Source organism: Antrostomus carolinensis, unplaced genomic scaffold, assembly GCF_000700745.2.
Source record: "Antrostomus carolinensis isolate BGI_N321 unplaced genomic scaffold, ASM70074v2 scaffold3618, whole genome shotgun sequence".
NCBI classification, from domain to species: domain Eukaryota; kingdom Metazoa; phylum Chordata; class Aves; order Caprimulgiformes; family Caprimulgidae; genus Antrostomus; species Antrostomus carolinensis.
Genome location: NW_010332151.1, coordinates 96,549 through 110,984, shown reverse-complemented (window position 1 = coordinate 110,984; position 14,436 = coordinate 96,549). Strand labels below are relative to the sequence as shown.

Sequence of the window (14,436 nt, the reverse complement as noted above, 5' to 3'; positions counted from 1 at the left end):
AGCCTCTGTGGGTGTTTGTCAGAAGTACAGAAATGATGGTGGCATAGGAGCAAATCAGTATCTCAGAGAACTCATATATATTACTATGCCCAGTCAAGCCCAATCTGATTTGTCAGGCTGAAATTGTTCATCAATATACTAAATATTCATCAATATACTTCAGGCAGTCCCTGGAGACTCCAACTGGAAGATCCAAAACTCTTATGAAAATGAATTTTCATACCATTAAGGCATAATTTCATAAGGTGTTTCAATTTGTGCCTGATGCCTCTTGTCATGAGGGCATCACTGAAAAGAGCCTGGCTCAGTCCTCTTTGCACCCTTCCTTCGGGTATTTCTAGGCATTGATGAGATTCCCCTGAGCCTTCTCTAGGTTGAAGTGTTTCATTTTTCTCAGTCCCTCCTCATATGAGAGCTGCTTTAGTCTCTTAATCATCTTTATGGCCCTTCTTTGGTCTCTCTCAAGTTTGTCCATGTATGTCTCATACTGAGGAGCCCAGCACTTGACATAGTACTCCAGATGTGGCTTCACCAGTGTTGAGAAGAGGGGAAGCATCCACTCCCTCAATCTGCTGGCAATACTTTGTCTAACACAGCCAAGCATACTCTTAGCTTTCTTTGCTGCAAGGGCACACTGCTTATTCAAGTTCAACCTGATGTCCAGCAGGACCTCAGGGTCCTTTTCTGCCAAGCTGCTTTCCAGCTGGGCAGCCCCCAGCATATATTGGTGCATGGGGTTGTACCTCCCCAGGTGCAGGGCTTTGCATTTCTTGTTGAACATCATTAAGTTCCTCTTGGCCCATTTTTCCAGCCTGTCAAGGTCCCTCTGAATGCCAGCATGACTCTCTGCAGTATCAGTCACCCATCCAAGTTCAGTGTCATCTGCAAATTTGCTAAGGATATGCTCTGCTCCAGCGTCCAGATCATTAATGAAGATGTTAAGAAAGACCGGACCCAGTACTGACCACTGGTGTACACTGCTAGTCACTGGCCTCCATCTAGACTTTGTGCCACTGACCACCACCCTCCAGGTCCCTCCATTCAGAAAGTTTTCAACCCACCTCACTGGGCTCATCCAGCCCATATATCAACAGCTTCTCTATGAGGATCTTACTGTAGACAGTGTCAAAGGCCTTTCTGAAGACAATGTAGCTCAAGGGTCTTGGAGGAACCACATAAGTATTTTTACAATTCTCAATTTGTCAGACTTCTCATTTCTCCATGCTAAAACTCAGTGGACAGCTTGCCTTTGTTAATGGCATCTTTGAAGGGTAACTGTGTCTGACCCTGGCAGAAAGCACAGCTTCTAGATGAGGAGAATCATCCCAAAACTCATTTACTCAACCCTCCCCTGGATTTCACTCAGCTTTGGATCAGAGCCACCATGGATAGACGAGAGCAGACATCTCAACCCTGAGGAATGCCAGTCTTTAAAGCTGTATAAATTTTCAGTCATCTTTCATCACTGAACACCACCTCTTGCTAAGCTATTAAAGCCATATTCACATGTGCCAGAGATTTTTTAAGTGATTAATAACAATGAGATGATTGTTATTTAATTACAGCCAAGAGTATTAGGGAAAGTTACTACACAGTGAATGCCCCTGCAGAACAGACTTATTAGTATAGATACTTTATGTGGTTGGAGCTATATTACGAAGATACTCTGTGAGCATAATGACTGTAAGGAATCTTGTGGAAGAATTAATTAATAAATGTTGAAGTGGATTTGATAAAGGCAGTGGTCACATGGGCAAGGTATATATCCAAGTGGGTATAAATAACTTAGTACTGACTTTGTTGAAATCCATTTGTCCTCCATCCAACAGCTTTCGAATAATATCCCTCAAGGTAAGCCTTTCTAGATGTACTCTATAATACAGGAATCAGGAAGAAAATGTAGAATAAGCTTTTTGGGATTGTAGAGTTGTTGACTAAAATGTAGGTAAGAAATTTGGGATAACAGATTATAAATATTTAGACCCATTAGATTTATAACTTCACTTCCTGAAATATTACAAGATTTTAAAAATACAAATAAATGCAATATTTGACCTTAGGAGATCAGCTAATCAACTTTTACACACAACTTTGAAAACTGATAAATTAATTTTTAGTTATTTTGCTATAAAAAACTTCATGCTAAATTTTAGAAAATCATTCTAAATTTGAGGGCAAACTCTGTCAGTAATTCAAAATCAATCTATTATCTGTCATTTAATGAATACTAGTGCAAGGCTTTTAGCTTCTTCAAACAACATAGTGTTTATCATTAGGAAAATATATGATACATTAGGCTGGTCTCAACACAGATTAGAGTAAATGTTTGACTACAAAGTGTGACAGATTTTTGGGATGTGAAGCAAACTAATATAATGGATTGTGCAGATTAACTGGGTTCAATAGGAGTAATCCCAAAATGTCTTTTAATTTTCACATTGTTTCACAACATCTGCATTTAAACATAACACGAAGAATTTTTAAGCATCCTGTTAGATCAAGTCAGATGTGAAAACTCTTTGCAAAACAAAAGACACTTCAAGTACATCACTTTATTGCTTAAATGGACTTCCCCTGTCTATGGCACTTTAGTAGAACTTGTTGACTCATCTGAAGCAATACCAAAATAATTCTTGTTAGCCAGGTTTATAAAGGACATTGGTAAAATCTGAAGGATACAGAGGGCTCATTACTGCTGTAATATGTGCATTTAGCATGAAAAGGGTAAAAACTGAATAAAAGCAGAAATATGGGCAGGCTACAAAAGAATTATTTTCTAAGCTGATATCTTCTCACTCCCAGATTCAAGAGGTAACATTTTGCCTGACGTTTTACTTAACTGACCAGGAGCACGAGTCTGCTGTGTGACTTTTTCTTGTCTGGATTAAACAAAAAATGATTGCGATTCTTCTGGTGTCTATGTCAATGGTGTTGCACAGTGGTAAGTGGTAATGTATTTATATGATTGTTTGATATTTATGCCTAAATACTATATTATGTACTTGCATTTGGAAATAATGCTGTAGAATTATGCCTTCTGTCCCCTCAAACCTAGTTGTTCAACACCCAAATGCAGTTAAATAAGTTTATCTATAGAGTACTTATAAAATATATTTTTCTCAGGACTTGTAGTGAAGCAAGAAACATTTGGTGGATTTAAACATATAACCAAAAAATGCAACTTCTCTTCTGTTAGTGTTTGGTCATTATTTAACTCCAAAAAAGTTAGAAGTTTCATATAATCTGAATCTACTCATTAAATATATGTGTATAGTCTGAATTCTCCAAACCATCCAGTGCATCCTGAATTATAACTCATGTTCAGCTAAAGCTACTCCTTTAAATTTTACTATCAATAGGGTTTTTTTCTTCCAAAGGTTTACCAAGAATTTTTGGATTTTATTGTTCTGTGTGAACGAGCTTTCCAGTGACAGGGATGGGCAAACATTTCAAATTTCTACTGTCCCTGCACTGTGTAGGGACATCATTAAAGCAGGGTGAAGGTCTAACACCATTTCTGGTCACTCCATGGGGTTATTTCTAAAGGGAAAAGAAAGCTCAGCACCTTGGCATAGAAAAAACTCTGCACTGACCTACTTCAACTTCACCCATTGCCTCTCCTCTAAGGGGTTGTGTGCATTAGACGTCAGTACAGAAATAAGTCTAACACAAAACACATGGGCTAAAATATATTGATGAAGCTGAACCTTAAAATTCTTGCTATATAGATAGAAAGCAGTAAAAATATTAGCATTTCCCACTGCAGCGATAGAGAATGCCAAAATACCTACATCATTTATTCATAAAACTCAAGGGGTATTTAGTCCTCAGATATAAAGAGGACTATATATATTGATAATATAGAATGCACTCAGAAATATGTGGACACTCAGAGATTTTTCCAACACAACATTTGAAAAAGATTTTACCCCAGACCTCAAAAGGCTGTGAGACAGTTTTTAGATTCTTTTCCCTCAGCTAAGCACAATCTGAGGACAAAGATTTAAAATGTTACCATTTTTAGGTTTGGAGAGGATTATTGATTTATATTTATGTGGGATCTATTCTGCTGATTTCTGCCTTGAGGCTGAAGTGAGTATCTGTGCACAAACTAGCATCTTTGTGAGGAGATAATGTGATTTACCTTGAATAAATCAAGTAAGTTGGGTTTGCTGCACCCTGACTTTTCCCAGCTCCCTGAGGATTATGATGACTGTGTCTGTTCCCTATATTATGACATTTTAATTAGCCATGACTGCAAAAAAACAGCGGGAGGTGCACTGAGGTTTGTGGGTTTTTTTATGGGCTTTTTCAGATAATACTTTAGAAAAACATTATCAGAGTAGCAACATCACAGACTCAGTCCAGAAATATTTTTACATATATCTCAATGTTGAAATAAATTCCATGGATAAGGTGTACAACTGGAAAGCCCAAGAGCTGATGTATCACACAAGTCTCATGTGCCAAGCATTTAGCAGGTTTTAGAGAAAGGCAAGAGAAGTTGACCTCCCCACGGTCTTTTGAGGTTTACAGGACTGATTTTTGTGGTGCAATCTTTCACTGGTTATACAGCAAATGATGTATGACCAATAGCCCCAAAAGACATGACAGCAAAAGAAGAAAAGAGAATAATTCATCCAGAAAGTATTTTCTCTTTGTCCCTCCCTCACAATTTAAACAAAATTAAGCAATCTTGTTAGCAAACATTGGCTCATTGATCTTGACTTAGTGACAATTAGAAATATCATTCTTTGTAATGATTTGAAGAGCCAAAGGTTTACCAAGCTGCTGACCCTATGGTAGAGATTTTTCTCCAGGGGAGCTTCAAACATTTATGTGTTAATTTGGTGTGTGCAAATTAAGTTTGCTGGGAAGAACTAAATGCAAGTGAAGGATGCTGAAGCAGTCACAGCTTCCAGCAGTTCTGTAACGAGGCTTTATCAATTCTCTCCTCTGTTTCATTTCAACTCAATGGAATTTTCATATTTTCCAAAATTTTGCTGAAAGGACAATATGATCAATGGCTTTTCATCAACAAACACTGAATTTGAGCCATGGTGTTATGCACTACGTCAAAACCTGGCTCCAGATGCACTTGATAGAACATGGCTTGGGGGAAGGATATTTGTCAATGCAGAGGAAATACAAGCTTTAAACCAGAAAATAAGGGGCAGGTTTTATTTAGCAAGCATGTATACAAATCTATAGCATTCAAAACTAGTTATTTTGCAAAGCACACCAGTATTTAGCTTGAATCTGAATTTGTCATGGCTGTCATGCTTTTAGCTGACTTTTTCCAGTTCTGTGAAAAGGCCAGCCTTTATAAGGAGACCTTATCTGCTTTGCAGAAAGCAGTCCATTTCTTGTCAGACCTGCTGCAATGATGGACACTTCTGATGGATTGCTGTTCATCTAAAGGCTTTTTGTTGTGACCAAATCTTTCAGGAAAAGAATAACATAAGAGGAAGCACTTCTTCCTACCTCCCTCAATCCCATATCCATATTCTGCGACTAAAATTGATAAATGAATTGCTGGGGGCATATGACTGTTACCATGAACATCTTGTGCACTCCACAAAAGTTGTAGACATCCTGAGAAGGCCCTTAAAAGCAATCTAAAAAAAGTCCTGGTTTTTTTTCCTAATCCTTTGCTAAACATAGGCTTAAGCCTTATATCTAAAAAACAGATTACTGTGCTCTACTCTGTTACATCTATATTTATTGCAGGAAAATGCAGCAGATTGGCAAGATAACTCTCAGCTCCTTCCTAGAATCTTTTGTAGAGAAAATGAACAACTTTACTAATATGAGTTATTCTGAGACATAAACTATGCCATGAATTTAACATTGCTTTTTTTCATCAGTTTTTAGATCCTTGAGCAAATAAATACCTTTGACTTATTATCTCAAAAAAAAAAAAAAAAAGTCAAGTTTAAATAAATCCAAAGTAACACATTCTCTCTTCATGTAGAAGATAAGAACAAGGGAAAAAGAGGGAAGGGAGAGAACAATTATTACATTTCACTCTAACTCAGGACATGGTAAACTGAAAAAAAAACAAAACCAAACCAAAAACAAAAACAAAAACCAGAAAATGTGGAAAATACACTATAATATCTTCAAAAGGAAAAAATGCAATTAAGAAAGAAATAGTGATAGGAAGAGAGGCAACAAAGCAATAGGCAATAAGGACTCAGAAAAACCAATCCTCTTGACTTTAAATAAGTGAAGAGCACAGGATAAAGAGTAGAAACATTTGGGACAATGAAAGTAGTTGGGTAACTAAACTAATATTATACAATTCTACTGATTTATCCCAGTAAGTGCTACTGCTCAGAAGACCACAGGAATAAGGATTAGCACATCCTCACTATCAATACCTCAGTTTAACAGAGGACTGAATTTTAAGCTGAAGTCGATGTGACTTACCAGTACGCTTCTGGGCTTTCCTGGATGCAGATGGAGCTAAGCACATACTTCATGGCTTTCATAAAACAACTTGCTAGTGGAGGAAGGTATTCAAAATGCCTGCAGTGCATGTGTCATAATGAAGTAAATATTGTTGGTTTGTTGGGTTTATTTTTAATTTTTTTTAAAAATATTTTTTTTCTCAAATTTCTTTGCTGAGGTAGGTGGCCAAGAATTGGAGCTGCCGGTATTCCTGCCAGAGTTTCTTAACACACCTGAAAGAATCCTGAGTAAGAACAGTTTAAGTTTTACTTTTTACAATATTGCATGGCAGTGGGGAATCACTTGTACCAGCAGCATCGCAGGGAAGCGTGCTGATAGCAAACAGTAACTCATCTCAACATGGTTTAACAACTGAAGCAAGATCAGGGGCAGTCTGGGGACAGTTTTTGTTGCTTACTTTTTTAAAAAGAAGTATGATTTTTTTTTTTTTTTTCATTTAGATAATGCCACATTCTTCAATGGAGTCTTTCAAAATGTGGAAAGCGTTGCATTATTTTTTGGTAAGTGTATGTTCCAGTTGTACTTGGGCACTGAATAGAAATCCCGTAGAGTTTGCTTTTATATATACTGAAAAGGACCAGGGATTTTTGAGGCTCTAGACTTCCCCAAAGGTTATTGTAACACAAAATACTGCTGAGTTTCAAGCATTGATCAATGTCCCATGTTACTGCCTTGTTTAGTCTCTGCGTTCATGTGAATGTCACCCATGTGTGGTTCACCCCATAAACCAAGAATTTTATGTCTGTTCTCTTTCCAGACTGCCTGGGTTCTCACTTCACCTGGTTACAGTCCATCTTCACTAACTTTCCTGCCCTGCTCAACTTTGTGAACAAAATGAAGTGTGTTACTGGCTTTTGTCCCAGGGATTTTGAAGACTATGGTTGCTCTTGCCGATTTGAGATGGAAGGGCTCCCTATGGATGAAGCTGATGAGTAAGTCTTATCCATGAGATGCCCTCTTCTGCCTGACTGTTTGTCAGGGCCCTCATGCCCTGACAACCCGAAGCATAACATTGCTTAAATGATTTAAGGACAGTTGCAAAAAAATAGAAGATTTATTCGGAGGGTAAGACTCACATAATCCAGCTCTGTTTAATCTAGTCACCACTCACTTGCAACCTAAGTATCTGATATGACTTACAAAAGATAACTTTAACTTTGGTTTATCAGCCCTGTTCTGTGTTATTCCTACCTGCTAGTGAGCACTCTTTTTCCTGGGCCAACACCCCATACCAGTTACCTTACAGCATGGCTTGGAAATAGATGAAGTCAAGGTGGTTATAACCTACAGCATGGGATGATCCCATTGCTTCTTTTTTCTCATAGCTCAGAGTCTGTTTATTTTCCCACATTTTGATGTGGAGAAATACTCCCATCCTAAAGATAAAAGCAGAATCCCTGTCCTGGTTTTTGCTAGGATAGGGTTCATTTTCTTCTTAGTAGCTAGAAAGCGCTGTGTTTTGGTTTCAGTGATGATTGTTATCAGAACAAGGTTGATAACTACAAGGACACCCTGCTTGGGGAGTTTCCAAGAAGAGAGGACTGGAAGGGGGGGAGTGGAGAAGAAAAGTGTAGTAGTTAGTAAAACCCAGAACTGACAGTTGGATATGCCAATAAGATATTCCATATCATATTATATCATGTTTTATATATTAACCAGGGCTGACTGGAAAGGGGGGGATTCTCTCAGGAATTGCTTGGGCTTGCTTTTCTGGGATTGTGATTTGGGTTTTGAGGTTCCTTTTCACTCCCCTGAGATCATTACCAGCAGGTGGTGGGTAACTGTACTGTGCATCACTCATATAGATAGTTGTTATTGTTATTACTCTTATTATTATTATTTTATTTTATTTTTACTCTAATTATTAAATTGTTCTTATCTCAACCTACAAGTCTCTTCACCTTTACCCCTCCAATTCTCTCCCCCATTCCCTGGGTGGTGGGGGCGGGGGGCCTGCAAGTGGCTGTGTCTTGTTTGGCTACCAACTAAGTTAAACTATCACAGTCCCACACATCTGAGTATAATTCCACCAGTACAACTCTGGTGGCACAGCTGGTTTAAACTGGCAGTAAAGAGAAGCCACTAATGCAATAGAATCAGTAAACACCATACACATCTCTTTGGCACTCTTACCCAGAGATGTCTAAATTCTGACCAGATCTTGTGAACAAAACTGCATTCATTTCTTTGTACTGGGTAATTCTGTCTCACACTTAAATCAGTGCCAAAAACTGGAGAGCCTGTTAATAAGATGAGTGGAAGAGCAATAATCTGAGCAGTTTAGTGGGTTTACAGTCTTACCAAACTGTTTGTATTGGGAGCTGTGCAGTACACAGGCAACGTGAGCTCATAGTGGACTATACTGAAAACATTGGCATCTAAGGGGGATTTCAGCATCAACACAATCAGGTTACAGCTAAGTATGACTTCAAATGGTAATTGGGAGGTTGAGTAGCTCTTGCCCTGAATACCCGTGTACATGCAGAGGTTGTAACACACTGGAGCATCCAGGCACAGAGAAGAGCACTGTAGCTCAATGGCTCTTCCCAGTACCATGCACCAGGAAAAAAACCATCCAAACTCCACTTTGTGTTTTGGAGGGATACTGCCCCAAACCCTGCCTGGGCTAGTGCGAAAAGAAACGTAATCTCAGGTCAGGACAATCAAATGGTTGTTCACTTATGCCAGCAGGAGGTGAGAAAAGAAAATCAAAGAGAATCAAGGTCCACACATGTCTAAATAGAAAAAAAGCTTTTTCCAACAATGTAATGTAGTGTGTTAACTCCCAGAATGACGACAGCAATGGTTCAGAAAGGGCTAATGCCTATAGCTAGATGGAAATTAATCCATCCACTTTCCAGCATGGGATGGCTGGGAAAATGAAGATCTAATTCCGCTACTGGAAAAAAGCCATGGGACTTCTTGTTAAAGGTTTTCTGAACAATTGTGATGACATGCTGAAATGAGAGCTCGAGTCAGTTCAATAGATTGATATCTGAAGAGCCGAGCACCTGGGCTTTCACTTCACTCAGCTTTATTTTAATGAAGAACAGGATAAATTGAGAAACAGCAGAATGATCTATCAGCAGCTTTGTCCCGAGAAATATCCACAGAGTCACTTTGTGTTTACAAACTGGTTAGCAGTCCTGTGGCAAGATTTCCTTAGCAGCATGGCAACCCCACTGCAGTGTGCGGTAAATAGAGACTCATTATTGTTTTGCCACTGACACAGATATGCCTCTGGCTCAAGAGATCCTCCAAACAGGTGGCTGCTAAATATCTTTCTCGGACACAGTTCCCATAGTGTTGCAATTTTTTCACTAGCTTTACTTCTTAGAAACTAATTTTGCAAACCTCAGATTTTGTCATTTCCATGTCTGTTCCATAAAAAAGGGCTGAACATCTCACTGTAGGTTTTTAAGACACTGGAAAATATTTGTGCCCATAAGCCCAACCCCTTCCCATTTCCCAGAGAAGCTAATTGTCATATCTAAATTAGGAGCCTAGTCTACTTCCATAGTCCATGGGGAAAGAGAAGCATGCCCAGAGGACAATCCATGTCTTACAGTCCCCTGCTTGCAAAGGGAAGGAAAGTAAATTTTCTAATTAACTGTTTCATTGTGTCAATGTAGTTGTGATGCTCTAAAAACCCAAGAACTTCAGGGAGTTTGTTTTAGACTAATTATGCAGTTAGAGGAGCTTTCAGGTGCTGACACCCCCCTAGACCTCTCGCATAGACAAGAGCTTGCCTTGAGACATTTCATCAGCTATTTGCTTAAAATCCTGTTCCTGTTGGAGCTTATGAACTTCATCCCTACCTCTGAAACAAGGCACAGTAGCATTTGTGTTACAAAGGCACAGTAGCATTTGTGTTACAGAGGAACCATCAGGGCCTCTTTGCTGAATGCTGTTTGCCCTCACCTTTGTTCAATACATTCCTGCAGTCTCCTAGACCAGGTTACAGCAGGGAGCAAAACCACTAACAGGCAGAAGAGACATTGGAGTGCAAGAAAATGGGTTTTGAAAGGTCATCAACTGGGATAACGCTATTCATTAGCTTGTATCTGCTGCTAACAACCTCAGCAAACCCCATCACTGATGTCTTCTACCAAGTCAAAAGTTTGATTGCGGTTAGGACTTGGACTGCTTTTCTGGTTGTGAGGACATATTAAAAATTGTATTAATAATTTATTAAAATAGTAAGTGATTAAATATTAAATGCTTCCTAAATATAGAAAGTCAGAAAGTGAATGAGTAGCCTAGAAGGGAGCCTGCAAGGGCAGGTGTTTGCTCCCTGCTGTGATCAGTGCCCCTGATCAATATTAATTCAGTCCTGGCAAGTGTGGAGTGGGGCTCTTTAATGCCTGACCAATTTTAACATAATTTTTCAGCAAGTATTAGCTTTCAGAAATGACTATATGCTAGAAGATAATTTGAGGGTACCAGTAAAGAGGAGCAGAATCCCCAAACCAATACCCTTACAGTTGGTTAAGCAACAATCTGATCCCATTTCCTTTTCTTGTTTCAAATTCAAGACATTTTTGCTATTTAGGCCAATTTATAAAAGTCCAAGTGCATTTAAAAATGAATAGTGCTTTTTTTAGCTCTTTCTATACTTAATAATCAGAAGTGCTTCTGACCACATGTGAGTTCTGTGCATATGCAGGGCTGCAGGTGATGCAGAATAACACATTCACTGTGTCTTTAACAAAAATCCCACGTGGGCGTAATTAAAGTTAACTCCTTACATCGTGATTGCAGGTTAATCCTTCCTGGCAGCAGGTGCTGGTTTTAAGTGGTGTTGTCTTTGCAATTGCCATGGTCAAGATCAATGGCAATTCAGTAACAGCTCCATGTTCTGAGTCCCTTTCTCTGAAATGAGGATTTTTCAGTCTAAATCTAACAGTAAGCCCATGCTTAATTTATGTAACAATTCTGTATGGGGTGAATGATGAGTGTTTCATTTATAGCTGCTGTCAGTGCACGCAGATGTTGCTATAATATAGGAGTATATCACTTGCCTGTTCAAAAACAGCTGAAGAGAAGAGAGGTTTGATGAAGAGCTTGTTGTTTTAGTTGACTTTTCATTGCTATTCACAGCTAAAGTGGTCATGCAGGCATTTGGGGTTTGCATGACAGCAGGGTTGTAGGAAAATGCAAGATTTCTAACTGTCTTTCTTCTGTAAGTGGTAGGAGAAACCTGCTTTACTCCACTGTGAGAAAAATATTTTGAGACCCCTTCTCATGGCTAAATGGTGCATTTTAATTCTGGTTGTTACATAGAAGAGAAAGTACAAGAACCAGGATAACACTGCATGTACTTATAGAGTCTCGATGAGACAGAGGTTCACAAGGCATTGCAGAGCCATTAACACTCCATGAGTGCCAGGTTCTGTGTAGTTCTCCAAATCTGCAGTGAGAAAGGTTGTAGCAGGGCTGGAGCCAAGACTTCTAGAGCTGAGCTGAAGAACTCAGGTACCACAGAAGGAGCAGAAGGAGAGAAATGTAAGTGTGGTCTCCCACAGCATGCAGACCTGCTCCTACCACTGAGTTTTGCATCCAGCTGTACTTATCCCACTAGACTGACTCAGGGGAAAACAATACTCCCTTGTGTCCAGGGACCACACTGAGAACCTCTTTTTCTCTTTTGGCATCTTTTGTGTTCTTGGATGAGAGTGACATGACAGCATTGCAGTCTAATCTTGAATTTAAACTAAACTAAGTGAACTTTGTGTTATTCCATTTTTTAAGCTGCTGTTTCCAGCACCGTAAATGCTATGAGGAAGCAATGGAGATGGAGTGCACATGGGATCCATCAAAGATTTCTACAGATGTCAGCTGCTCTACTGAAAACCTGACCTGTGGTAAGATTAACATGATGCAAGAGCATAATACTGGAGCCTCACCATGACTGAGAAGCTTGTTAGTCTACCAAAAGTCATATACAGATCAAGCAGAAGCCACCTCCACGTGGCCTCACCATGACTGAGAAGCTTGTTAGTCTATCTACCAAAAGTCATATATAGATCAAGCAGAAGCCACCTCCACGTATAGATTTTTAAGGGCTTTAGTGTTCTGCTCAGAGGTGAATGGAACTAAGAATACACAGAGGCATTAAAACTGAACTAGGCAGGCAAATTGAAGTCCAATAACTAGAAACCTACCAGGGCTTCTCTAACAGGCAGCCTCTTGCTGAGGTTTCACTCACTTTGCAGGACTACTAAGCATTGCTTGAGACATCTCCACACATCAGAAATGCAGTGGATGCTGGGGAAAGACCTGAAAAACAGTCCCCTTCTGAAGCTTCAAGGCCTGATTTCTATATACTTTGAGGGATCAAATTCTTTGTTCACAGGGTCATACACACTCCTCAGATACAACAGTATCGCCAAAGAGGGCAGAGACCATGCCATTATAATAGCAGCTACTCCATGCAATACTAATACAGTCCTGGCAAGTGTGGAGTGGGGCTCTTTAGTGCCTGATCAATTTTAACATAATTTTTCAGCAAGTATTAGCTTTCAGAAATGACTATATGCTAGAAGATAATTTGAGGGTACCAGTAAAGAGGAGCAGAATCCCCAAACCAATACCCTTAAAGTTGTTTAAGCAACAATCTGATCCTACTTCCTTTTCTTGTTTCAAATTCAAGCCATTTTTGCTATTTAGGCCGATTTATAAAAGTCCAAGTGCATTTAAAAATGAATAGTGCTTTTTTAGCTCTTTCTATACTTAATAATCAGAAAACATTTTGTTCAAACTAAAAAAATAAATAAATAAAAAGAAAAATAAAAGAACAGTCCCTATAAAAAATGTGAAAAGGAAGTGTGACAGCTCTGAAAGGTCAGTGGGTTTTTTTTGAAACTCTGAAAGGTAGAAAGTTTTGAAGTGGGAAAATAGTATTTCCTGGGAATCTTTCATATCCTGTCTAAGGAGCAAAACATATCTTACATGAAAGGGTTGGCTTGTGGACTATGAATTCTAGAGGTTAGGAGAAATATTTTAATGAAGGCTGTGAAATGTCAAAGTCAGTATCAGCTGGGTTACATTTTCCATGGAAAAACTAGAGGCAGCAAAGCACTGCTCTGTAGCTCTCACTGCTCTGCAGAGTGAACTGGCACAGACAAGGAGTCTGTTGCCAGCTGTACTAGCACTGGATGGTGTTTCAAAAACAAATTGTGCTGGACTGTGAAATTTGACTGTGTTTAACGTAAAGAAGCACAGTACAAATAGGTTTGTGCTAATGAATATAGACACAAACCTTACAGGGAGGAAAAATGAGGAGGTGGAAAAGATATTTCAATAATACCTTGTTTGGATTTTTATTTTCTTTCCAGAGTCTGGGGATCCCTGTGAACAGTTCCTCTGCAACTGTGACAAAGATGCCATTGAATGCTTTGTGAATGCACATATTAACTCTTCCTTGAATGGGCTGGATGTCTCCTTGTGTCCATCTCTGGTTACAGGTAATAATAAGGTTCTGATTGACTGCCTCCTCCTGCCAGTTTTTCCACTGGCATTAAATTTGACCCAACAAGAATGAAGCAGTAGCTGGGTGCTTTCCTGCATTAAATCTGTCCTATTCTCCATTTCATGTGCCCTTTCCATTTACTGCTACTCAAGTGAATACCAAGAGAGAAGAAGAAGGTGGACTAATTGATGTCCTGGAGCAAGTCCAGGAGAGGTTACCCAGCTGGTGAGGTGCTTGGAACACATGATGAAAGAGGACGAGGCTCAGGGGAGATTTTTTGCTGTCCTCAATACCTAGAGGAGTGTGTAGAGAAGATAGAGCTGGAGTCTTCCTGGAGGTGCACAGGGGCAGGACAAGAGGCAAGAGACACAACTGCAACAGGGAAATTCCAATTAGATAAGAAGAAATTTGGGTTTTTTTAGGAGGATCCTCTCAACCCTGTGAGGCTCTTGCCAACCTGAATCAATGGGTGATACTTGGAGCGATTAGTG

The 14,436-nt window shown here is 39.3% G+C and overlaps 1 protein-coding gene across 1 annotated transcript in view; it reads left to right on the top strand.

Moving 5' to 3' along the window:
* The first annotated feature begins 2,895 nt into the window (after positions 1-2,895).
* OC90 (otoconin 90) overlaps positions 2,896-14,436 on the top strand; it is a 22,040-nt gene continuing 10,499 nt past the window's right edge. The window contains exons 1-6 of the mRNA XM_010173381.1: positions 2,896-2,941; positions 6,636-6,701; positions 6,915-6,974; positions 7,232-7,406; positions 12,226-12,338; positions 13,812-13,940. Of these exons, the coding sequence (XP_010171683.1) occupies positions 2,896-2,941; positions 6,636-6,701; positions 6,915-6,974; positions 7,232-7,406; positions 12,226-12,338; positions 13,812-13,940 (589 nt within the window). The remainder of the gene's footprint in view (positions 2,942-6,635; positions 6,702-6,914; positions 6,975-7,231; positions 7,407-12,225; positions 12,339-13,811; positions 13,941-14,436) is intronic.